This window comes from Poecilia mexicana, unplaced genomic scaffold (assembly GCF_051168715.1).
Source record: "Poecilia mexicana isolate PSO_F unplaced genomic scaffold, ASM5116871v1 scaffold_8, whole genome shotgun sequence".
NCBI classification, from domain to species: domain Eukaryota; kingdom Metazoa; phylum Chordata; class Actinopteri; order Cyprinodontiformes; family Poeciliidae; genus Poecilia; species Poecilia mexicana.
The window spans coordinates 3,268,771-3,294,964 of record NW_028263377.1 but is presented as its reverse complement, the minus strand read 5'-3'; the positions used below and the strand labels follow the sequence as shown (position 1 = coordinate 3,294,964).

Below are 26,194 nucleotides of genomic sequence, written 5' to 3'. Positions count from 1 at the left end.
GTGCAGTTTACGAATTTCATTTTTTTAAATTACTTTTTATTGAGGTTCATCCTCTTCCCCTTAGTTTTCTTCTGCTATATCATTATTACATAGAGGGAAATTAATAAATAACACGAGGTCACGCACACGCGCGCGCGCGCACACACACACACACACACACACACACACAAACACACACAATAAAAATATTTTGTTTAACAACATCAAAAACAATAACAAATTTTTATTGGTTAAGTTTGAGTGAATCTTTCCTTATTACTTTTGTCAGTTTCACTTCTCTTTTAGCACTTTCTTCCGCTATTATTATTATTATTATTATTATTATTATTATTATTATTATTATTATTATTATTATTATTATTATTGAAAAATGACTATCTGTGGTTGGACCATTCACTGTATGCCTCCAACACTGGATCTTTATTATGAAAGGATAAACTCGGAAGTAGTTGTTTGCCTTTTGGGATTTCCTGGTTTCTCTTTCATTGCTGACTCCTTTCAGTGCGGAGAAATGGCGTTAACTGGTGATAAAAATGTGATTCTCGGAGAAGACGGGTTGCCAGCTGCTAATAATCTCAAAAGAAGTAAAAACGTTGCTGAAGACGAGGAAGAGGACAGTAAAAAGAAACGGTACAGTTTCCAGGAAAATCTTTTTCATGTGCTAACAGATTAAAACTAAGTTTGGACAGTTTCCGTCTAAAACACACAGACAAAAAATGATGCCGCGGTAATTATAATACCGCGGCATTATAATTATAATTTCTAAGGTTATAAAATGGTTAAAATGTGGCCTGAAGTGGAGAGAGCCACTCACAACAAATTCCACCATTTTTTAAAAAGATTGAGTTAAAAGTGGTGGAAGTGTAAGCAAAAGTAGGTCCCAAAAATGCTAGGTATGTACTTTATAACTACATCACATTGGTAAAGTCAAGTCTGGGCAGTAGAGGGCTGAAGTTAGAGGTCTTTTACTATGCCTCCTTATGTAAATCTGCTGGTGAGGACAACTTAAGTGATTCAAATGTATGCGGTAGTCAGAAAGAACAGCAGTCATAACCGTTTACACATCTGGAAATAACCCGGTCCGGGTCCTGCGGCTTAGTTCTGTTAACATGGTGTGAAAGTCCAAAGCCATTCAGATCGTTCAATAGCTCTGTTGCACTTTTACGTTTACACTATCCCAACTTCAAGAATGCAGTTAAAACCAATGCAGATAACAGAGAGCATTGATGGATTCCTTGCAGATTGTTAAAAATATTCCTTGATTTAAAGATCTGGACTGGACAGCAACATATTCAAGAGTTAAGGTTTCCAAATGTTTGTATTTCTTTTTTTGCTGGACTGCATTTCTTCATAAAATAAGGCTAAGGCACCTCGTGTTTCTTCAGAACCGAGTCGTGTTTTGACCAGCCTGTGGACTCAAGTGTTTATGAGGTCATCAAGTATTCACCTTCTGCTCTTCCTAGTAAGACAGCTGTCATGAAGATTGATGACACTCTGACCTGTAGTTGGTGAGATGACATATTGTGCTGCTTTCATTCTTATCTCCTGTCCCAGCCAAACATTACGATGCAGACACAACCGAACCAATCAGCTGTGGTCTATCCTCTATGAATGAGTTGTTGTCATGGAACCGAAGCGAGGCGAACCCCTTCAACGTGGCAGCCGTTCCTCTGGCACCTCGGAAGCCCCGTCTGGTCAACTGTCTACGCCGGACATTGGTGTCCCATGACATGATGGGTGGCTACCTGGACGACCGGTATGGTGGATATATCTTTGATTAAACCTCTTCCGTTTAGAAGTTCTTTTTTGAAAGTTTCCATTAAAATCTATGTTTGTATAATGACATTTAATCCTTACTTCTCTTTTTAAGGTTTGTCCAAGGCACCAGTTCAGAGGCACCCTATGCCTTCTACCATTGGCAGTACATCGACATTTTTAACTACTTCACTCATCAGATGGTCACTGTTCCTCCAGCTGTGTGGACGAATGCTGCACATAAACATGGAGTCATAGTTCTTGGTAAGCATGAAAGGCCGTCATCTGGATTACTATCCTGGAGTTGTTTTTACAGTGATTTTTCAAAACTATGCTTACCCCTTGAACTGTTACACAGTTATGACAGAACAAATGTAGCCACTGATCTGACCTGTCTTCACTCCTTCTTTTGTAATCTGAATCACTGAGCTGCTTTTCAGGGACTTTCATCACAGAGTGGACTGACGGAGCGGCAGTGTGTGAGGCCTTCCTGAAAGACGAGGAGTCGTACCGGGCCGTGGCTGACAAGCTGGTCCAGATCAGTCATTATTACGGCTTTGATGGTTGGCTCATTAACATAGAGAACAATCTGAGTGTGAGTTATAAGTCTGCACTTCTTCTCCTTGTGGAAATACTAACAAAACACACTTTTTTCCTTCATTCCTATGTGCACATTATAGAAAAGACAACTTCTTAGTTGTAGAAACAATGAAATATGTATTTCTAAATTCAAACTAACTTTAAAAATAGGATCAGAGAGAGTTTGATATAAAAACCCTTCCTGTTTGCATCTGATAGGAGGGGCCAGTTTCACTCTGTGCTTCTAACAGTCAAAGAAAACTCCAGTCACTTTGGAACCTTCTCTGGTTTCCTGTTGAAGTCCTTTAAATCATAGTTTTCTGAAACATTGTATCAGTGACATTTTCCTATTTTAGAAGTCATCTTTACTGGAAGCCCACTCCCAACCCCCCCAACACCTCAGCTTACACTGGTTTATTCAGAGGTTTTGTGGCATGACTGTGCTCCTCACGGTTAAAGGTATCTATAATCACCAAGAGCCAAGCCATTTTCCAGTAGAAAAACTAGCAGTTAGCAGTAGAACATAGAATATACCAAACAGACCAACAACAACAACAAAAAAGCCACGTACACATTCACACAGTACCATTCACAAAATAAACCTGATGTTATCAGGGATGTTTTGAACATCTGAATCATGGTAGGTTATATCTGCAGCCTAGCTTTATTCAGCTAGTGCAGATGGAGCTCTGCTAGTGAGCTGACCATGAGCTACCTCTCTGTGATCATGAGGAGCCCAGCAGCTGTTCGGCAGAAGCTCATTTGGCTGCTTGAACATATGACCTCATTGTTTCAGTTCCTGCACACTGCACTTGGTGTAGCTGAGGACTAGAATGTAGAAGGACTGGTAAATAAACCGCTCTAGAGCATTTGCATAAGTGCAATACTTCTACCATCTGCCCTCTGCTCTAAACTAAATCAGAGACTGATACATTTGTCATTTTTAACAACATCTCCTAACCTGGAGCTGGTAAGACCCCTTTGTTTCTGGTTTTCTTTCACCTCTACACAGTCAGCAGCAACCTTTAAGTTTAGCATCTCTGTGCTCTTATTATGGCATCATGTTTACCAGGTAAGAGATGCACAAAAAACCTGACAACATACTTGATGTTGCTGCTAACACAAGTTATGTTTCCCTTACAAATGTGCACAAAACTTATCGATATTCCACTAATGTTGAAAAACCCTATTTTGCAATTAAATAAGAAACATGAATCACATGGATAAGATTATTCACGTATCAAGTCATTACTTGATCAAACATCAAACATCGTCCTCCTGCCACTTCCCGTTGTCTTTGTATTTTTCACCAATTATTATTCAGTTGTTGATCACATGACCCAGACAAAGCGAAAAAAGTATTTCCATTGCAGTTTTGCAAAATATACTATCAATAAAGATGAAAAACCACCTCACACTAATTCAAATACTTTTTATCAAAAAATTTGATTTTCTTGAAATTTGTGTGTTTCCATTCAGTGAATTTATTTTAGCAATTCCAATTTGCGCAATTAAATGGTCAGTGGGAAATGCAGCTACTGACACCTCCACCTACTGGCACATCTTTCCTCTATTGCTTCTAGTAAGGAGTGGAATGAACTGGAATTAACAACGGAACAAGGAAATGCACAAAAACACCAATGAAACTAAATTGTATCCAATAAAACAACAACAAAGAAGCAGAATCCTCTAAAGCTGACTATAAAGCAGACCCAGAACAGATGATACCAGTTCCCGTTCTGTCCACTAAGAATCTCTAACAGATTATTAGTTTTTAATGACCCTGTTACTCCATGTGCATTTTCATAAACGCATGAGGCAGTGAAAGAACAAGATAGAGCAGATATTTTGATTCTTTTAATTTTTTACCTTCCTCAATAAACTTATGACATTACCAATCATTATGTAGCAATTCAGTAACATTTTTATACAATCAACACCCTGAATCAGCACTAATTGCAAGTCAACAATAACACTGGTCAACAGCCGAAAAATTGTCACAAAAATGTCATCAATTTAGTCAGAAGATCAGAGTTCTCTAAATCAAATTACAGGTAGAATAATCTGACCTGAATGAGAAAAATGGACTTCATTTTTGGATTCAGTGGTGCAACATATTCTTAATTCAGTTTGAAAACATACAGACAACTTCCAAAAAAAAAAATGTATTTGTAACCCAGTAAAATTAAATGCTCTAGCTGCTGCCAGTCGTAAGCAGTGGTGAAAATGTTTAGTGAATAAATCAGGCAGCAGGTTGGATCTCTGCGCTGTGATGTTTTGCAGGAGGGAGCTGTGAAGAACGCTCCGCTGTTTCTGCAATACCTGACGGAGCAGATGCATGAGCGAGTGCCCAGCAGCCTGATCCTGTGGTACGACAGCGTCATTGAGGACGGAAAGCTTAAGTGGCAGAATGAACTCAACCAGTCCAACAGGCGAGTAGAAGGGGAAAAAACCGTTGATCTGATCTTCATTCAGTCTGAGGTTCTGTTTGACAACCGCACAGCGCAGATCTGCAGCTTCTCTAGGAAAACTCCACCTATTTTTGACTTCATGTGCTACAATCAGTGGTGTTTTCAAATTTCAGTGGACATATGGAGGGCATTTGATGATAGATGGTGGACAGTTTGTTTAGGAAAGACAGTTTACAGCTGACCTCCAGGGAACATCTACACCTCTACTCTCTCTCATTAGTCTTTGTCTTCTGGATAGCAGGATATATTTACTTATTTAAGTAAGAAACCTCTTCATCCAGCATTTTTCCTTGAGAGATGAACATATTTCACTTCATTGTGTATTCATAATATTTATGAAATACATGTTCTTGTCACCATAGCACATTGCCCTAGAATCAAAGTGATTGGTTTGTTGACACTAATTTAGACGTCTCACTCTTCTCTGACAGGATATTTTTCGATGCCTGTGATGGTTTCTTTACAAACTACAACTGGACAGAGGAAAACCTGGAATGGATGAAGAACTACTCTGTCGTCCAAGGCCGTCAGGCTGATGTGTACATTGGGGTGGACGTGTTTGGCAGAGGGAAGGTGGTGGGAGGGATGCTGGAAACCAATAAGGTAGAGGCTGTAGCAGTCTGTCCATGGCAGTTGTTTCTTCTCAGATCACTGTCTTAGTTCTGCATCCTGTTCTGGCTGTTGACAGGCTCTGGACGTCATCCGAAAGCACAACTTCTCTGCAGCCATCTTCGCTCCAGGATGGGTGTATGAGAGTCAAAGTGATAAGAGCGAATTCCGCAGCAATCAAGACAAGTGAGGCCAGCTCAGAGTGTGCCGTGCACACCTGGTGAAGGTCTGCAGGCATAATGACACCGAGATGCTCTGCTTCCCCCTGCAGGTTCTGGGCTCTTCTCTCAGATTACCTGTACATCCACCGACCAGCTTCACAGCTTCCATTCATCTCCTCCTTCTGCCAGGGTTTTGGGAAAGCAGTGTACAGGAAAGGACAGGTACTCACAGACTGGAAACTAAAAGGAGTAAAAGCTTAAATGCACAAAATCAACCCCAACATACCAACTAGTATCAGTATATGTATACAAAATGACTTAATGACAATGAACAATGCTCAACTCTTAATGTGCATGAAGTTTTTAAATGGCTGTCTTTAATCTTTTACTCTGATGACTTATTTTAGTTTTAGGCTGATAATGTTGTTGTTTATCATCGTGCAGATGATAAACCTGTAGCATTCTAACTCTTTCATGCATGAAATATGATCCTTTATGTCAGAATTATTTCCCAAAGTGTTTTTGATTTTTTTTAAGCATAAAAAAGGTAGGAAAATCTTTTGTAAAATAATACAAAAAATTACAAGAAAGATTACAAAAGATAATAAAAAAAAAAAGGATTTTTTCCCAGGTGGTCAGTTGTAATTTTCTCCAAATACAAAGTTGATATTTGGCAAATACATCAGTAGTTTTTAAGGGGTTAAATGATGTCACAATTTTTTTTACCTGTAAGAACCCTCTACAGTAGAAGAAGAGACTGGATATTCCTAAGTTGCTTATTCATCTGTCTGCCATATTGGATTTAACAAAAATTTTCTTGCACTTGCAGTGGACGGCCGGCAGTTGATAGGGCATGATGTACTAGTGACTAGTGTCCACTTCAGTAGTCCGTGTGTATTTATGACAAAAAAACTCCACAAGAAATACAAGAAAATGGCTTTTAGGCATCTTTCCACTGTAGTGACCGCTATGCATGAAAGGGCTAATGACTATCAGATCTTTCTGAAGTAGACTGAGCATTTTAATTTAAGGTGTGAAAGGTTTGTTTCTGACATGTATTTTTTTTCTTTTTTTTTAATTTCCTTTATTTAACCAGGTAAACCTCGTTGAGATCCAGATCTCATTTTCAAGAGGGACCTGGGCAGACATCTGCAATACACATATATGGACATATATGCAATGAACATATAGAGCTTGTCAGAAACAAACAAGCGCTATACAAACAGACATTGGTTTTCAAATCTACCAATGTCTGTAGGTTTGAAAAGAAATATTAACAAAATAAAAGTTAAAACTGAAGATCTAAATTTGGATTGGATTAAAGCTTCATTCATACTAAAACACACTTTATTTAAATTTTTTTTTGTTTTGGACATTTCGTTTAAAAGTTGACATTCCGTTTCTTGACATTCAGTTTGAGCTATTTTCTTCAAATATGCAAACATTTTAACTCTATAGCAACAAAACCTACTGTTCCTGTTCCCAGCTTTAAAGTTGACATAGAGGTAAAAAGAACCATTTGCTTGCTGTCCCTGTGTGTTGCAGCATGAGAAGGCAAAGAGCTGGTTCAACCTGGCGGCTCAGGAGATCCAGCCTTTGTACTACCACATGGCTCTGGAGGACCGGGGCTGGGTCAGGAGCAGCGGCTGCCCTGAAGATGCCTGGGATGGAGGGTGCTCGCTGCTGCTGGACGGACTCATCCCCGCAACTTTAAACACTCCGATTTGTGCCAAGTAAAGTGTCTGCGTGTGTTTATGTATACACATTTATACTATATAACCAACTATATATTTATTATGAGGCAGAATATAGCATATAGCTTTACACAGTGATTTAATGAGTTTCTTGTGTAAGGCTACAGATTGGAGAGAACATCAATGTCATGACTGTGTGTGTGTGCGCGTGTGCGTGTGTGTGTGTGAGAGACCAACTATATAAGCTACGTTGTACTTAATAACGTCTCCACCAAAACAGTGAAATGCTTCCCCAGTAACAAACCCTGGATCACTAGTGACCCAAATGAACTGTTAAACAAGACATCAAAATAACTTTTAGTGAGTGGGGTGGGGGATTACTGAGGAGTAACTTAGTCAAGATTAAAGATGGCGAGTAGGCATGCAGGAAGAAGCTGGAGAGGAAGACTGCAGGTCCAGATGGTGTGGATCCCGGAGTCCTGAAAGGCCTGTGCAGCACCTCTTCAGTCTTAGGCCAACCTAAAAGAGAAGAAAATTCCATTGATGTGTTTGGCAACCTGCCTGGTTCCTCATGATAAACTCACCCATCAGTCATCAATGACCCATCAGTCATCAATGACTATGATATGTCCTTGTCTGTAAGCAGACAAGGACATATCAAGACCCCCTGCAGTTTGCTTATCGCCATGGAGTTAGAGTTGATGATGCTGTCATACACCTGCTCCAACAAACCCACGATCATCTGGACGAAGCAGGCAGCACTGTGAGGATCATGTTCTTTGATTTCTCCAGAACAAAATTCAGCCTGATTTGCTTTGATGAAACTCCAGCAGACACCAGAAGATCCGATCATAGATCCAGGCGCCTGGATCTGTGACTACAGCCGAAGATGTTCTTACTTCAAACATGATTGTTTTTCTTCCTAGTGTTATGGATCATTTCATTTGCTCTGTCTTTTCAATAAAACATTCATGCTATAAAGCATTAAAAATGAGATTACTTTGTGTATTTGCCAGGATTTTCTCTCTCCATGTGCCGCTGGATTCCAGGATCATGGTAACTCTGGTGTACAAAGCATCTGCTGGGATCACCGTCTCTTTGCAGCTGAGGACAACAGACTCTTCTTACTGTTCCCACACTGATGTCCATGAGGTCACACGTGAGTTTCTTGTGGAACATAACCTCAGGACCAATATGAAGAGCCAAAAATCCACCGGATTTGTTGTTGGATCAAAAATACACAACGTAGAAGTTCTATAATAGATCCGTACAGCAACTCTCTTACCGATACCTTAGTAAACATACTTTTTTAGGCAAACAGTCTTTCTTAAGTATAACCTTACATTTAAACTTAAAAACAAAATGTGTATATTAAGCTCTTCTGTAACAAATACTTGATCTTAAATACAATTCAAGTTAGAATGTACAATCAAATATGTTTTTCTATCAAGGAAATCAATCTAAAGCTGACTTGGATGTTTTTGAAAAGGAAAGCAGTCTGTCTTAAAGTTTGAGCTGATAAATGTTCTGTGTTTCTCCACAGTAACCAGTGTGACCCCTGAGACTGTGGGAAGTGGACCGCAGCTGGAGAGCCAGATGTCTGAGCTTTGTGGAAACAGAGACCTGCATGGATGGACTGTTCAGTGAGGCACAGTGACAGCAGATCAGTAGTTTAGTTGAGTTGACTTCATTTTAGAGCGTAAATGTCTGTTCTTTCTGTTGTTCCAATGTTGCTCTGAGCAGATGTTCACAACTAGAGCTTCATGGCTGCGTTCTCAGAGAAGTGTGTGTCCTGATCCATCGGGAAGGGGAGCCTCAGGACATGACTTTTAGCTGCAGAGTGGGAGAGATCATGGTGAGACGATCACTACTCTCTACAGAGTACATGAATCATTTTCTAGATGAGACAGAGACATAGAAAGTGTTGCTGGAGAAGGTGGGATGCATAAAGTCTTTATGGTTTTTATGCTTCTCAAGGACCATTTCCAATATGGTTTGAAGTCATTTGTTGATTGGGAAAATTGGGGAAGTTTTTTTTAACTATGTTCTGGCATTTATTATATTATAAAGGGCTGTAATCAGTCTCATTCTATAGTTGACAAGTAAATCTCAATAAAACATGTGGCATCTAGAGTTCACTAATCTTGCTTTCTATGACATCAATCAAGTTTATTTTATTGCACATTTCACCAACAAGGCAGTTCAAAACACTTTACATCAAAAAAACACAAAAATACAGACAGAACACACAGTTGAAACAACATTTTGTCTGATGGCATTATTTATCAATGTTTTATTTATCCTCTAAACAGGTGTATAAGTCTGCATTTAAAGGAACTCAGTGTTTCAGCTGCTTTGCAGTTTTCAGAAAGTTTGTTCCAGATTTGTGGTGCATCATCTGAATGCTGTTCCTCCATGTTTGGTCATAAAGACAAAATGGCCTAGTTAAAGTCCAGACCTATCGTTGTCATATAATTTAAGTCAGTTTCATGTGCTATGATCTGGTTTTACTCTAATTATTTATATTTTTGACTTCAGATTTCAAGGTTACTGCCATGTGCCTTGTTCAGTCTCTGCAGAAACACACAAGGACCATGTTAATGTTTTCTAAACTTTTCTACTAGATTCAGTGAAGAACTCGCCTGGCCATCGCCTTCCTATGCAGTTCCGCTCAGTCTGTCAGTGGGTCTTAGGTTATTCTTGAACATCTTAATTAATTTATTTTATCAGAGGTCACCTTGGATCAAGTGGAGATTGTTCTCAAACACACACATAAACTAATTTTGAAGAGGATAAAGCACACTGACATTAAGCTTCTGGAATGGCCTTGACCTCAACCATACTTAAACTTTATACTTCAAAACTCATCTAACCCAATAAACAACTTAGATCAGTTCTACCATCTCAGATACCAAGAGTGATATAATATCCATCCAGAATGAATTTATCTATATAGATCCAATAATTAAAACAACCGGTTTACTTTTCAGATCTAACCTGATGTGTGTTGAAGGAACTGTTTTCCACCTGCTGTGTTTCTGTTAGGTACTGGACGTGGGTACTCTGCAGCCACTCACCGACCCCGTTCGGGGCTTGTGCATTGATGATGTGGTTTGGCTGCGTGGAGCCGGTTCATCACCAGAGAGTTCGTCCTCCTGCCTGCGCCTCAATGCTACCCTGCGCTGGGACTACCCCGTGGAATCTGTGCGCCACTTCAGGGTGTACTGGAGAAGGCTGAGAGGACCTGACCCAAGAATCCCTCCGGGTCAGCTGGAGCTGCTGGCCCGGGCCTACTCCAACCAGTTCAGGGTGACGGAGCTGCTCGTACCTGAGCCACCCAGCGTGTTGGAGCTGCTGGTGGAGCCAGTGACCAGGGGGGGCTCCCTCATCCCGGAGAGTTGGTGGGGAAGAAGACAGCTCAGCTACACAGAATGATCTGAACATGGATTTCAGACAAGTAGCTGTATGCAAATACGTTCCACACTTTAAAGACTTTCATTTATACATTTTGAGCATGGATGTTTTTTTGTAGCAGATGGAATCATCTCAGAGAAACCACCTGAACTCGAGCACAGTTAAAGTTTTTATTTTTAAGTAATAAATAATGTGGTTAGAGTAACAACCCCAGACATTGTTTCATATAAACAGATTAAGATTATAATCAGAATTTATGTCGGAATCACAAACATTTGTTTATTCAATCCCAGGTGTCGCATATCATGTTATGTTGCCTGTTTTACATATACAGTCCACTTGAAGTCACAGTAGAGCAAATGAGGTGCCACAGTGCATGAAGTTTCATCCCACCTCACTTGTTACTAGGGCAACCTCCAAGTCTCAAACTGCATTCCTCGAAAAGCTTACAGCGCCTTCAAGTGTGTAAGAGGGACACATTTAAAAGCTGTAGGACTGTAGCCCTGAAGAAATTTATTTCTGAGACCACTGTTCCAACCCCAGAAACAATCCCGGTCTTCATAGAAGCCATAATGATGAGTTGTTACGTAAAAACTGAGTTGGCTACTCATTGACCGGAAGTGGCTGGTCTCATCCAAAAAAATCAATCTATCAATTGATTGTGTGTTTATTTCTGAGAAAAACAAGGTGGCTAGAAGCTTCCATGATTGGTTGCGCTAAAAGGAGCTTCCCATACAGAGGTACAGAGCGAGGTTTGAAGGAGAACCAGAAAATTTAGTCTGACCTTATTTCAGAGTTACACTTTGTATCTTTTTATACAGTGTATGCATATACCTGTTTTCAACTGTGAGCACTAAACACTTTGTATTGGTTAACCACATATCACCTCAATAAAATACAGAAAAGTATACAAATATAAAATGTCAAGTGTTCAGGTGCATCAATATTCTAGCAACCCCATACAGATGGCTAACTCAAAAGGTTGAAAGAAAAATAGAAAACACACACAACTCAGTCCCAGTTCTTTCCTGTCATGTTATCCTTCTGCAAAGCAAATATGTCTGTGACCTGGCTCCACCGCCATCAGAAATCCAGTACGGAGAGATTTATATCAGTGTGATGAGGGGCAGCTAAAACAGCATACGTCAATCTAAGTATTGATTATTCTAAGAATGGAACACAATCATGCCAGACATTCCTTCATTCTTTATTTTGATGATGGTGGCTTAGAGCACTACTTCATAAAACCCATCCACCCATTTTCTAACACCCTTGTCCCTTAGTGGGGTCAGGAGGTGCTGGTGCCTATCTCCAGATAACGTTCCGGGCATGTAAGGTGACAGGTCGCCAGTCTGTCGCAGACTTCATAAAACCATGAAATTTTTTTTTTTTTTATGAGAAATCTGTGTTTTCTATACCAGCTTATCTTTGCTGGGTCACAAGGTGCCTGGTGCATTTCTCCAGCCACAGGGCCACGCAAAATCTGTATAAATTGGGTAATTTATACAGATTTAATTTGCTTAATTCTGGTATGTGGGAGGAAACCTCATGCAGAAAGGCTTCGGTGGGGATTCGAACCATACTTCTCAAAATACCAGCTGAGCTTACAGTTTGACCAGGACATTATTGTGGATGATATCATCCATATCAGGACTAAAAAGTTTTTGCTTAATTTTTTTTTCTACCACTTTCCAAGTGGAAAAGTGAAGTCTATACCTTTTCAACAACACCCTTATTCAAATTCAATTCAAAATGCTTTATTAATCCAAAGGAGAAATTAAACATTGTTATAACTCATTAATTCAAATTCTTCAAAGAGAGTCACTGTAGATGGTGATGGCATAATGATGGTGTAGATTATAGAGGCAAAACCCACAGACCCCTTGCAGATGGTGCCAAAGGTTCTGTTTTATGGTCATTCGTCACCTGCAAATCAATTCACCCAGTTAAAGTTAGTAATTTTGATCAGTTTCTCATAGAAGCATGCCAAAAAAAAAAAAAGAAAACGTACAAGAGTATTTACAAAAGAAAGTTGTATTTAGTGACTGGAATTTACAGAACTTTAAGTCAAGTGCACCTGATATCAAAGTAAATTTTGGAAAGCAAGAAAAAAAAAAAAGAATGATTGTCAGAGCAGTCCCAGCTGGCACAACATTCATTCAGTCCTGCTGCGTGATCATCTTCAGCATCTGCAAGGCCATGGCTCCCTGGTCTGAAGGAATCTGAGATATAACAGAAGATTACACTTCAACGCTGAATTTCTACCATTTTGCTATAAAATATGCACTTTGCATTTAATTAGCTTCATTAAATAAAAAAAAATTAAAATAAAATCACACCTCAAGCTTCAGTCAACATCAAACAGAAAGCAAAGCAAAAATCGGAGTACTTCTCGATAAAATACGTTATACCAAAAAAGTCTGCATCTTACAGTTCTACTACAGGTCTTCTCTACACCCTTCTATTTTTCTAAACTCAACAGATCAGTGTTTCATGAAATTCAGTATTTAAAGCTAAAGTAGAACCAGCTCAGGTTTTACCATGTGACCAGCTTTGAGGATCCAGTAGAATGCAAAGTTCTTGTAAGTCTTGAAAAAGGCTCCAGTGGTTCCTGGGGAGGCTGGGTCATCCAGGGGGGTCCACCTCAGCTGGCTGAAACCAGGAAGTCCCTCCCACTTTAGCTGCTTCACCCAAAGCTCCTGACCTGGAAGAATAAAAATGTGCTTTTACATCCAGAGCGCAAACATGAGGATTGGTTACATGTGTTCACTAGAGATGTGCTAGTTTCAAGTTTTTATTTGGAAAATGATTATATATCCTTCTGCTTTAGTCTTCTTATGACTTACTAAATTAGAACGGGGGGTGTCATGCTGTATTATCAGAACACTCAATTAAAAAAGTTTATTAACTGATGCTGAATAGGTTGGAATAGTTTGATTTATAGACACATCCCCCTTTAACTGTAGCTGAATTGCCATTGTGGTACAACTGGGTCCAAATGACATTTTGATCAGATGTAGACTATATAAATAAATGATCGCAATCATTTTAATTGTAGTAGTTTAGCAGTAGTAACAGGTGAAGAAATTCCAGTCTTTATGCACATCAGAATTTTAAAAATAAACATTGATGAAGTTGGCATTTACAACAGTCTTTAGCCTCTTTTTAGTGATTAGCATAACTTCACTAACAGTAAAAAGCAATCCGAGTGATTAATCTTTGGAACACACAGAACCTTAACAGATTTCCCAAAAGCTGCCAGCATCTCTAAACCCCGCCCACACCAACTCAACTGAAAGCTCAAAAAAAAAAAAAAAAAAAAAAGGCATTTTCCTGCTATCTGCCATACTGTCTGGCATCCTGACTAAACCACAGACATGTCTCTACAACTTGTACTTTAACTTCAGTTTAAAACACTTCACTAATACCAAAAACAGCAAACACAATGTTCTTCTCAAAGGAACAGCATTGTAAGTGTGAACTGGTTGCATTTAGGTATAGCACGTTCACTGACCAGAGAAAATATATATATTTCTGAGTTTCACACTGACTGGTCACCAGCCTCTCTGTACATCTCTAGAGTTAAATATATCACTGATTTGGAAGCTCATTTACCCATGGTGTCCACTATAAGATCCAGTTGGCCATTGTAAACCGTCACATTAACTCCAGCTGTCAACAACTGGTCCACTATATCCACTACTGGCCTCATAAAATCACCGGCCATGTTGCTGAACACATCCTCCGCTTGACCTGAAAACCAGAATAGATGAGGACAAAGAAGGCAGAGAGGACATAAAACATAACACTGTGACATGTACTGGACAGTCTGTATTATGGAGAGACAATCCAGCTCCAAGTACCTCCCCAAGTGACATTCTGAGGGATGATGGCCAGTTTCTTCCTTATTGGTCCATTCATCAGTTCGTTCAGTGATTGCTTGTGCAGAGGGCGAATGTGGCGGTGGGCTTGCAGAGCTGATGCAGAGAGGAAAAGCACATCAGTTAGCTAGAGGAATATTAGGCCCAATCTTCATAAATTCATTTGGTAAGTGGAATCTAGGGTTTAGACAGTGCCATACAGATGAAGTTTTCTCCTGTCGCAGTAGTGACTTTTTCATCTGGTTGCTGGGTTAGAATGTTGTAGAAGTTCACCCCATTGGTGTTCTGGGAAGAAAACAAGTTTGCTGACTTGAAAAATAAATCTTTGACTTGTACATTATTTCAGTCCTACCATTATAACCCCTCTCCCAAAGGTCTTTTAGACACCAAAACATTCCTGACTTGTCAAAAATGCTACCAAAACCTGTGGAGGTCTTCTGGATCAGTGCGTCCCAAATGTTACCCCAGTTCATATCACGTGTTCCTAAGTAGCACTGTACTTCATGACATTTCTAAACTGTTGTAAAACAGAGCTGGTATTTTTTTTAACAAAAGAAAGGGGGGGAAAAAATCACCCTGAAACCTGCTGGGATTCGACCATGTAATCAGTCAGTGGGTTGTGTGTAACTTCACATGCCTGACCTCGTGACCAGACCTCAAGCTGGAACTGGTAAAGCAACTCCAGATCCCAGCATTCACAGGATTTCACACCTGAGTTTGACAGAAGCCCATTGGCCAAGGGTAGCCCCAAACAGCAGGGACACCCTGTGACATCATAAAAATCATAAAGAGCCTGAACATGCTGGCTGTACTCAAGTACTTTGGATCCAAATCCACATCAACTGTTAGTTTCTCCTTTGAAGATCTGAGTTATATTAATAAGACACTGTTCCTTTTTCATATTGATATCCTGTTTCCCTCCTGCTCCGGTAAACAAGCTTCTCAGCAGCTCCAGACAAAATGCTGTCTGTCCATTCAGCTCAGTCCGTTACATTTTTGTTTTTCAGTTGCTTAAATTGCCTCAATTACAGCGCAGATTCACTCCGTCATTTCAACACCACACCTCAATAACCTACATAGGTAAGTGGCTAATGATTCCTGACAATCAGGTAATAATAATCTGTTATGAATAAATCAGTTCTATTAATAACTGCCCTTTGGGAAATTAATAGCCACTGATAATCAAAGTGATTATCCCCAACAAGCCATGGGTACTGTATGATTGGTTGAAGAATGCATTTTTTTAAAATATTTTTTTCAAGCAAACTGTAAACTGAATTCTTATTAGCTTGTGTTACCAGCAGTTGTTAGCTTGGGCAGTGAACACATACTTTAGCAAATCCCACTGGTTTTGGAACTTGGAGTTGGGGTTTGTTGCCATTTCAACAAACCCCAACTCCAACTTCAGAGGGAGATGAAACATGCCTTAAGTAGCTCCCAGCAGCTCTTGGTTCACTGCTGTCTGCTCCAGGTGTTACAGGGAATCCCAGATTCTCTCCGCTACAATTCTCTTTTGGTTAGTTTTTGACTAAGCAAAGAGCATTGTGCTTAAACAATTCACCTGTTTTGCTGTTGGCAGGTTTTGGCCGTATGACAAAGCTGACGTGATCAAATTTTCTTTGACATCAAGTGTGATGTAAGAACCATTGTGTTTGACGGCTGTGTCAGTTTTTCAATTAGAATGGTTGAGTTATGAGTGGTCACAGTTGTTATGGCTTGTGGGTTTAAAGAAACCTTTTGGGTGTACAGGCTCCAGTGTGGTACCAACCTGCTCCACTACCGTCTCAGTGACCGACCACAGCTCAGTGGCTTTCAGAAACTGCTGCTGCTCCACAGCTTGTTTCACGTTCTCCGCTGCACTGTTGACATCAGCCAGGCCATTGTTGTCCAGCAGGGACTGCACACAGCAGGTCAGATGGAAATTCAACAGAGCAGCTTGGATCCACGGTTGTTAATGAAACGCACTCTGTGTGTTACTCACAGTGGTATAAAGGTATGGACCCCAGGTCATTACAGAGTCTGGTAACAAAAGACATTCTTACAGTGAGGGGCATGTTCTCTCTCTCTCAAAAAAAAAAAATCATGTGATGATTGTTTTTCCAGAGGATCTGATCATATATGGAGAGACTGCAGAGGAGTGTTTACAGGAAACGTGAAAACATTGCATGCATGTATCCACCACTAAATGCTATTCACATACTAAAATAAAGATTTTGAGCTTTAAGTTAATAACTATATAAAACTGCTAATTAAGTTCTAAAAACAAAAGTGATTCTAAGTTCAAGTCCATAAACATATACCCATTTCCTTTTTTAAAAATATCCACACTTAAAAGGTAAAAAAATAAATAAAACAAAAACAGAGATGGATCAACAATTAGCTGGCCTTTACCAATTTCCTATTTGTTGAAGTCTGAACTGTTGATTCAAATTTGACCAATTAATTTTTCCCCCCTGATGATTATAGAACAAAAGGTGAAATGATGTGCTGTCAGTTTTTTGGTAGAGATAGTAGCTTTGAATCAAACAGGGATAAAAAGAAAATACATATATTACCTAAAGTTGTGCATCACGTATTACTAAACAAAGCCAGTTAAAGGAAGGTAGGCAAATCCTGATCTCTGGCACTTTGGAGCCTAATTATTTAGCGAATGTGGATAAATAATGTTTTTTTAACTACTACATCACCTAGTGGTGCGACATGAAAATGCTGTCACAAGAGGAAACTTACAAAAGCATCAAGGTCCAAAATCTGACTGTGCAGCATTTTTCTGGTGTGTTTTTGATTAGAACTGGGGTCAAAGGCTGACCTGGAGGGTTAAAGACTGACTGATACTGACCCAACGGGGAAATCCACGAGTCTCCAAGTGCCACACCTGCAAAGTTGCATTTCACTGAGCCTTTGGCTACAGCCTGTAAACAGACAATTCACCCAGATTAAAAACCACACCTTGTTATCAGGAAAAGCTAAAGCACTCATAATTTTATATAACAACATATTCAAGTCATATAAGTTAATGACAGAATGCACATCTGCTTAGAATCCTAAAAAAACAACAACAAAAAAGCAAACTTGCACATCTGATTTACGTGGCCCATCATGTGATACTCCATCATTACAGCTAAGGGTCTGTGTTAGTAAAGCTGTGGATCTGATGCTATAGACCCAAAGAGCAGTAAACTCACCTTGCTGAGTTCCAGTGAGATGGCAGCGGCCATCTTTCCCCCATATGACTCAGAGAAGATGTAGAAGGGCATGCTCTGCAAAGTTCAGACATTTTAGCTCACAGTGGAATCACTTCTTTTATATAGCAAATAATCATCTCAAATTTAGGCAAGGAAATAGTGAAAATGTAACATAACCCCACTTAGAACCATAAGAATGAGTGTAGTTACCAGTGAATAGTTTCCCACAAGTTAGCCAAGCTTTTAAACAACATTACTCTTGTTTCAATATGAGCTGATTGGAGGTCAGCTCACCTGGAACTCTGGTATCTGTGTGAAGAAATGTTTGAGCAGCACCAGCATGTCTGAGGCCACAGTGGAAACGTTGGTGGCAAAGCCGTTAGGCTGTTCAGCGTAGCTAAAGCCGGTGCCCACTGGGTTATCCACAAACAACACACTGGCTGCCTGCACCTACACAACATAGAACACACACAATGTTTCTTGTTCATTATTTTAGTTTTTATTTTGTAGCTAGCTAGCATGGATTACAGAAAAGAACATATAAATTGCTCATCCATATTTTTGTAGGTCCTTTATGAAATTGCTTAAATGTAACATGAAATACAACTTCAACTAAACTATTATCGAAAAACAAAAACAACTTCGAACTCAAAGTTTTAGCGTACATGCAAATGTAACCTGTGTAAGGAACCCATCACTGTGCAACACATCATCTCCACTGTGAAACATGGACTTTAAACCAATGGAGAAACATCCTGGCTTTATGTTGGTATAAGCATAGCAAAATATCAGAATCAAATATGTATGTTATAATTTGTAGTTGTAGCATGGCAAGAGGTAAGAATAGTTCAGAAAATCACTGAAAATCACAGTGATTTTCTGGGATATCTTACCCAGCTTGTCTTCCTGGGCTCCAGGTCTCTGTTCAAGGGTCCAATTTCTTCAAAGTTACCAAAGCCACTCCCTGATCCTCCTGGTCCACCCTTAAAACACAGAGCAGAGCCATGTTCATTTTGGAACAGATTCTGTTTTTTCCTCTTTTTTTTCCAGGTTTCTGAACTTTTGTATCGCCCACAGAGTATCTGTTATAACTTGAGCTGTCAGCACATTTCAAGTTAAAGTTTGAACTGAATATGGATTGACAAAAGTGAGACACACTGAAGAAAGCTGCGGAACATTAACCTGTGCATTGTTCATCTAAGAGACACAGCACATTAGCAACAGTTTCAGGGAAACTTTGACTCTGCTGGTTGATAGTTACTTCCTCCTCTGTGGCTACTAATAGAAGTATCTTTGGTGTTATTCATCAGGTGACACCATGTTCACTTCCACCAACAAACATTTTAAATTCAGTTCTTTCATGAATCACAAATTACTTTAAGACAAAGCCGTTCAACTGAATGGTACCGAGGGATGCATTCTTTTACATATTCAATAAATTCACATTATAATTCAATTATTGAAGTATTTCTGTTGTCCATACACTGGTGTTTCAAGCTTTTATTTCTGCATATTGTCACTTTTTTCTGCTTATATTTTTTTAAAACGTGACATTTAAAATTAGAATATGACAGACCAATGACAAAAAAACTAACATTTTTCTTACAGAAGGTATTATGTTTATAATACGTTTAACATTATGGTTAAGGGTATTTAGCATTAAGTGTACTTTAAATCTGGTCAACAAGCCTCATGTGAACGCAGATTTTAACTTATGAAATATGACTGGATATGAAGAAAAAAAACATCCTTCTTTTTAATCTAAGGTAACTCAGATTAATACAAGATTTGATTGGTTTAGGTTTTATTTTGTACCTGCAGCCACATGACCAGAGGCAGGTCCTGATACTTAGCAGACGGACTGTCAGCATAATAAAGCCACCAGAACATGTGGGCCCCGGGTCTCACTTCCACGTAGTCCCATACTTCTTTCCCCGCCAGCGGAGAGGGAAGCCCTGCGAACAACACACGTACATCCCCCCTGTATCTACATGGACTCTTCAATTAACTCAAATATGTGCTTATTTAGCAAGTTATTTACAAAGATTCACTTTCGGTTTGCAGTCAGTGGAGTCAAGGAGCTTACAGGAGATGTTGATCAGAAAACTGTCATGTTTTAGTGCAGGTTCTAGTAACTTAGTGGGGGGGAGAAATCCAGAAAGCTTACCTTGGGAGATGAGAACAGAGAGAAAACAGAGGAGAGCTCCAAAGCGAGCCATTGTTTCAGTCAGCCAGTCGCTCTGCTCCGCTCTGATTCAGGACATAAATCACATGACACCAGCCCGGTCAGCTGACACACACACACGGGTTGGGAGAGGGAGGTTCCAGTTAGTGTGCGTCTAGTGACGTACCTACAGGTCGTTAGCTAGTTCGTGTGGCCAACTCCAGTTCTAGAGAACTACCATCCTGCAGCTGTTAAATTCGCCTCTTCCTCATCACACCTGAATCAGATGGCTGAAATCCCTGATTAAGGTGTGAATAAAATAAAGACAAGCAAATGGCAAGAAAAAGTCCAAGCCATGCATCCCATGGCCAAAGGAGGAGATAGAAGCTACTGACGTCAAGACAAAGAAGCTCCTCACAGCTGTCGAAATTTAATATCCGCAGCCCATACTCTTTTGTGCCTATGTTTCTTAATATTGAAGTACTGTACCAATACTAAAGCTTTAAAGACTACTTCATTTTGTAAAGAATTTCTCACGTAATCTGCCCAAATTTGCTGTATTTAACCTTTTCCTTTTTGCAATTTTTGCTTTTTTTCTGTTTTGTTTGTTTTACCTTCCATAAGCCTCGTCGTTCTTTTAGTTACTGTTTATGTAACTTGTATTGTTGTAAAAAAAAAAGTGCTCCCGTATTATTATTTTATTATTTTCCTGTAAATGTCCCGCATACAAGTGCATACTATTCACCATTTCACAAACATGACACATAAAAATGTGTTCAAAAAGTTAGTTACAGTGTTCTGCAAACAGCTGAAAGCAGAATGCAGTACAGTGGGATTGGAAGAGACGTGAGATGACTATTACCACCTCCCGGCCTGTAAGGGGCAGTATGTGATAGATGGAGACTTATTTTGAAAGGTTCAAGCGGAAGTTGTGGTTGAATTAGCCAGGGAGCACATGAATGGAATGTTTTGGCGTCATGGCTGCGCACAGCAACAAATTTATTCGCCTCCGCTTGTTTTTTGACTACCCGCCCCCGGCCGTCGTGGGGTGCCGCATGTGCTGGCTGCTCGTGGACCTGAACACGTGCCGCGTGGTGGCCGACCTGGAGAGCGTCATCCGGGAGAAGTTTGAGTTCAGCCGCAGCAGCATCCTGAGTCTGTTCATAGAGGACTGCTACTTGCCTCACACGGAGAACATCTACGTAGTGCGGGACAACGATGACGTCAGGTGCGTGTTCAGTTCAGGTGTCACTGAGCGAGACAGATCTCAGTCTGTCTCGTTTTGGTTCGAGTAGAAACAAATCCCCATGACAACCTGCTCTCCAAAGAAGGAGCTGATTTGAAAAGGGCATTCTTCTCATCTGGAATTTGGATCTTTGATTCTCTGAGCTGAACTGAGCTAAACACTGTTTTTCACAGCAACGGAATTTCTGTTACTTCCTTAAATTATTCATAATTTGAACTTTTTCATGTTTTGTGACGTTAGAACCAGATGAGACTGAGATTGTCCCGGACCATTCATTATATTTTCTTGGAGATTTTTTTTGCAGTTTCCTACTGTTTTCTACCAGAATTACTCTGCATTTATTTTTCATTGATCCTCACGCCTCCAGTTTATCAGTGATTCAGATATCAATAGTCAGTAATTATTGATATCAACTGATATGAAAACTCTTACTGTGTGATATGTTTTCCAGCCCTAATGTCAGGTCACCAAAGTTCAATGAGTAATGTGTACAACTTATTTACTTTGCTATGAAAGAAAGATTTTTGTATTTATGCACTACTTCGTGTTCAGTTTTCAGTAAAATCAATCTAAAATCAATTAAAGCTTATAATGTGACAAAATGTGCAAAAATTTTAAAAGGTATGAATAATTTTCCTAGACTCTGTGAGGACAGGGATGTGACCATTTAAAAACATTTGTGTGTTTTTGTGATCAGGGTGAAGGTGGAATGTCTGCCTCAGGTGAATGGACACAGCAGCTGTCCAGAGACGGCTGCTGTGACCTGCAAGAAGAGACAGAGAGACACCGCAGAGGTACCGAGCGTAGAGCACAAGAAGAAGAAGAAGAAGAGAAACGAGCTGGAGGACGGCAGGGCAGATGGGTCAGATTTAGTTAAAGGTGATAATGGGAATAAGATGTTAGAAATAAAGATGGTTGCAAAAAAGAAGAAGAAGAAGAGGACAGTGAGGTCAGTGGACAGAAGCCATCCTGCTGTCCCTGAAGCTGCTGCTGCCTCACTCATGCCCTTCGGCCCTGACAAGACCCCAGCAGGGAAAGTGAAAACACAGAATGTCTCCTCATCAGGCCCCAGCAGTAGCAGCAGGAATGGAGATAAAGCTTGTCATCAAAAAATAGCCAAGAAAAGCAGCGCTTCTCCTGCTACTTCAAAGGGAGCTCCACACCAGAACTCCAACCCCGAAAAATCTCAACCTCCTTCCTCATCTTCACAAACGGACTCCTCCTCGGATGAGGTCAACACTTTAAAAGTCCCAGCCAGAACCAAAGCTTTACATCCTGACACCAGCAGCTCCAAGGCTGCAGCTCAGAACCAGAACCAGGCATCCAGCACAGAGCAGCCTCCGCTCAACCGAGACAGTGAAGAAGAGATCCAGCTGGTTATCCGCCGGCCGCAGCAGCCTCTCCTGAACATCCCCAACCCGGGGGCCTGGAGGGGCCTCGGCAGGGGCCAGAACAGGAGGTGGGCCGGAGGGGATCCTGGAGAGTGCCCCGGGGTCAGAGGTCAAAGTGACGTAGAGGGATTCAGGAATGGCACAAAGGAGCCTGACTCTCTGAGCAACAAGTGTGTTGTGCTGCAGGTGAGTCTCCAGATGTGTCTGCAGATGTTTGCTGCGTTTGTGTGGATCAGGACAGCACCACACAGAATGCTGCTGTCACTGGAATTCATGTTTTTATCATCATAACTTGTCTTTCACAGATCTATGGCTACTAACTTTAATATACTTTATTGGACCAAAACAAACGGTGCAGAATTTGAAGTATGTTGGTCATCAGTGTTTTATTTTGAAGTAAAAGTTTAGATAAAATGAAATTGCTTCCTGTTTGTACTCGCCTGTTTATTTTAATATCTATGTGCACCAAGATTATTTTTTAACAAATCCTCTGATGTAGGCTTTAGAAGAACCAACGTTGGAGTCTGTTTAGCCTGTAAAGCTGAAGGTAGTTGGTCAGGTTTAGGAAACAGTTACTACTCTACCAGTTTTATGTTAATCTCAACATTTTAGACACAGATGCATGTGTGCATGTGGCCATTAAGTCATCTGCTGTTAATAATATATGGCTGGACAATAACTTCAAGTCCCTCTGAGTAGAATGAAGCAGAACCCGTCCTGAAGGATTACAGCTCCATGCCACTGCTGGCTGCCCCGCCCCAGGTGGGCCAGAGGATCGCCTTCAAGGTCAGTTTGGTTGAACAAGTGCTAAAAAGTCAGGGCTGATCATCACATGGAGATAAATGTAAATGTTATGTGTAAAACCCATTTAGTTATTTTAAAGAAACAGTTCACACAAAGGCGCATATATATATATATATATATATATATATATATATATATATATATATATATATATATATATATATATATATATATATATATATATATATATATATATATATATATATATATATATATATATTATTAATTTCTTTTTTTTTTTTGTTTTACCCGGTGAAATCCAGCTTAGGTTTTTATCAGAGACCCTTCAGTAAATGTCTGTGAACACGCCTACCTTCACAGGAGAAAGCTACTATGTTCACAATAAAGGGAAAAATCATTCTTGCATATTTCTCTTCACCTTCTCCATCCTTTCATTCATGTACAGTTGCTGGAGCTAACAGAGAACTACACACCAGAAGTATCTGAATATAAGGTGAGGAGAGTCAGCCTTGATGAAGTCATTGTTCTCATAACCTAACAGCGTAGCTGAATAAAACATCAAAGCTTGTTCTAGTGAATTCCTTATTCCTCAAACCCTCTACATGTACATCAGGAGGGAACGATTATCAACTTTGACCCAACAACCAAGCAGATTGAGCTGGAACTTCTTAATGCCTCGCAAGGTAAGAGCTGTTTTTTTTTTTTGTTTTTTTTTTTTTCGGTGTATAAAACTACTTTAACATAAACAATAATAAAACCCCACTCATCTCTCTTGTACTTCCCCTCTAGCTCCTGCTGAACCAGGCAAGTTTGACCTGGTCTATCAGAATCCAGATGGCTCAGAAAGAGTGGAGTACGCCGTACAGAGAGGATCTTCGGTAAGCTGCATGACCTTCCATAGATGTGTCCATGGCAGTAATAAAGTGTCTTAGTTTGGTGTGATTAATTTAATATGCAATCTGCTCATTTAACATCTGTTGTTAATGTAACCTCATACTATACCACAAACAAGTCAGATAAAGTTCACTTTTTCATTCATTAATGATTTTTTTTAATACCCCATTTCCTGTCTGGTAATTGCTTATTTTGTAGACTTCATGATGTTTCAGTGACTGTCAGTAAAGTTTGCTTGATAAACCTTTGAGTATGTCTTGAATAAATTCTTTATTCTACTGCGTTCTTCACCGTCTCTCCTGCAGGTTATGGAACGTTGGGACTCTCTGCTGGAGCCAAGACTCATCATTTAAACATGGAAACTTGCATTCACTTTGTTTATTAAATGAAATAAATTTGTTTTTATTAAAGTTAATTTATTGGGATTTGTTCTTTTCTGGATGTATTTTATTTTGTATATTGGTGCTGTGATGACTGGTTTTCTATAAAATTTTTATAAATGAAATCTTGCATCCTGAATTCTGATTATATTGTTAGTTTTTTTTTTCCATTTTTGGTAGATATCTATATATAAATTGTGTTAACAATAAAGGAAGACAGGAAGGTTGATTTGGTGCAGTATGTATAGTATCGACTTGGACACGTCAATATTTGTCAAGGACAGCCTTGATGTTTGACATTTTAAAACTTGTTTTACTTCATTAATTGTATATTAGGGTTTATGTTGCAGTTTGTCTTTATTTCTCATGTCCCGTTTTATTTTTCATGCAGCAGCTTGTTCATGCAAATAATACTCTAGGTAAAAGTACAAGTACTGTACAAGACCTGCCTTGCAGGCAGATCAGCCCTGATGCTCTTCCAGTGAACAGGACAGAATCAAATTTGTCACCAATGTTCTTTGCACTGAATCTGTATTGTTTTACTCTAAGGGCTTTTTTTTTTTTTTTTTTTTTTAAACATCCAACAACAGGGCATTGACCACAGGGACAAAGCAAACATGACATTCTTTTTTTTTTCCTTCCCCTTCCCTTCCCTTTCCCCTTTTTTCTACCCTATCCCCTTGATCCCTCTACCCTTCTGTACTTATCCCCATCCTGCTGCAACAAAAAGATAGGAAAAATAAGTAAATAAAACAACAACAACAATAATAATAATAGATAATAAAAAAAACCAAAAAAAAAAACCACACAAGCAAGGAACCCGGGAGACAGCTCAAAGACGTGGGCAACATGCAAACAGGCGTCTATACAACCATGGGTACACAAACCGAGTCAGGACATGGACATTCAAAACTGCACAGGTGGACGAACACTGTCAATAGCCAGAACCACAAGGAACCATTGAGGCCGCCGGGCTGGGGCACAGACACACACAACAGAGCCAGCATCTGCATGGCCCTCAGGCTCGAGGGAGGGCATCTAGTCTCTCAAAATAAGATAATAGAGGGGCCCAGGTTTTATAAAATTTTTGGATTGAACCTCTGACACAAAATTTGATCTTCTCTAACTTAAGGAACATGGTCAGATCTTTCAACCAGAGAGAAGCCTTGGGTGGGTGTTCTGATTTCCACACTAAAAGTATTCTTCTTCGGGCGAGGAGAGTTGAAAAAGCCAATACATTTTTAAAATCATGTGTTAATGATTTACCCTCCCCTGGAACTCCAAAAATTGCCAATTCGGCACTGGGTTGGATGCCTATTTCAAAAGCTTCAGATAGGATCTGAAAAATTGTAGACCAGAAGTTACACAGTTTGTTACAGGACCAGAACATGTGTGTTAAATTTGCCTTGGCTATATGGCAACGAGCACAGGTTTCACTGACTGTAGAATAAATCCTTGAGAGTCTGGCTCTGCTGTAGTGAATCCTATGAAGAACCTTGAACTGGATGAGTCCAAGTCGAGTGCATGATGTTGACCCATTAACTCTATGTAATGCGTGATTCCAAGTCTCATCAGAGATGTGTATTCCAAGTTCTTCTGACCATT

At 39.8% G+C, this 26,194-nt stretch overlaps 3 protein-coding genes across 4 annotated transcripts; 2 read left to right on the top strand and 1 right to left on the bottom strand.

The window, feature by feature from the left end:
• Positions 1–461: 461 nt before the first annotated feature.
• Positions 462–11,604, top strand: engase (endo-beta-N-acetylglucosaminidase). Of its 2 annotated transcripts, XM_015007618.2 has the most exons (14): positions 462–630; positions 1,386–1,462; positions 1,555–1,756; positions 1,871–2,019; positions 2,196–2,350; positions 4,618–4,766; positions 5,237–5,408; positions 5,494–5,600; positions 5,686–5,797; positions 7,121–7,308; positions 8,286–8,428; positions 8,813–8,912; positions 9,013–9,124; positions 10,315–11,604. In XM_015007618.2, the coding sequence occupies exons 1-14, from the start codon at positions 512–514 to the stop codon at positions 10,702–10,704; spliced, it is 2,175 nt and encodes a 724-aa protein (XP_014863104.2). In that variant the 5' UTR covers positions 462–511; the 3' UTR covers positions 10,705–11,604. The 2 variants fall into 2 exon arrangements, with proteins under 2 accessions (XP_014863104.2, XP_087864154.1); XM_088008028.1 differs by lacking the exon at positions 1,386–1,462 and having other exon boundaries at positions 517–630.
• Positions 11,605–12,424: 820 nt separating this feature from the next.
• scpep1 (serine carboxypeptidase 1) lies at positions 12,425–20,067 on the bottom strand. Its single transcript, XM_015007624.2, has 13 exons — positions 19,917–20,067; positions 19,565–19,704; positions 18,643–18,732; positions 18,044–18,199; positions 17,750–17,824; positions 17,404–17,476; positions 16,546–16,583; positions 16,333–16,461; positions 14,765–14,849; positions 14,547–14,660; positions 14,299–14,436; positions 13,224–13,387; positions 12,425–12,905 (listed from the first exon to the last, which is right to left on the bottom strand). The coding sequence occupies exons 1-13, from the start codon at positions 19,966–19,968 to the stop codon at positions 12,843–12,845; spliced, it is 1,317 nt and encodes a 438-aa protein (XP_014863110.1). The 5' UTR covers positions 19,969–20,067; the 3' UTR covers positions 12,425–12,842.
• A 748-nt stretch (positions 20,068–20,815) lies between these two features.
• On the top strand, positions 20,816–24,714 carry coil (coilin p80). The gene is made up of 7 exons (XM_015007646.2): positions 20,816–21,141; positions 21,857–22,736; positions 23,250–23,336; positions 23,761–23,808; positions 23,929–23,998; positions 24,105–24,193; positions 24,515–24,714. The coding sequence occupies exons 1-7, from the start codon at positions 20,873–20,875 to the stop codon at positions 24,560–24,562; spliced, it is 1,491 nt and encodes a 496-aa protein (XP_014863132.2). The 5' UTR covers positions 20,816–20,872; the 3' UTR covers positions 24,563–24,714.
• The last annotated feature ends 1,480 nt before the right edge of the window (positions 24,715–26,194 follow it).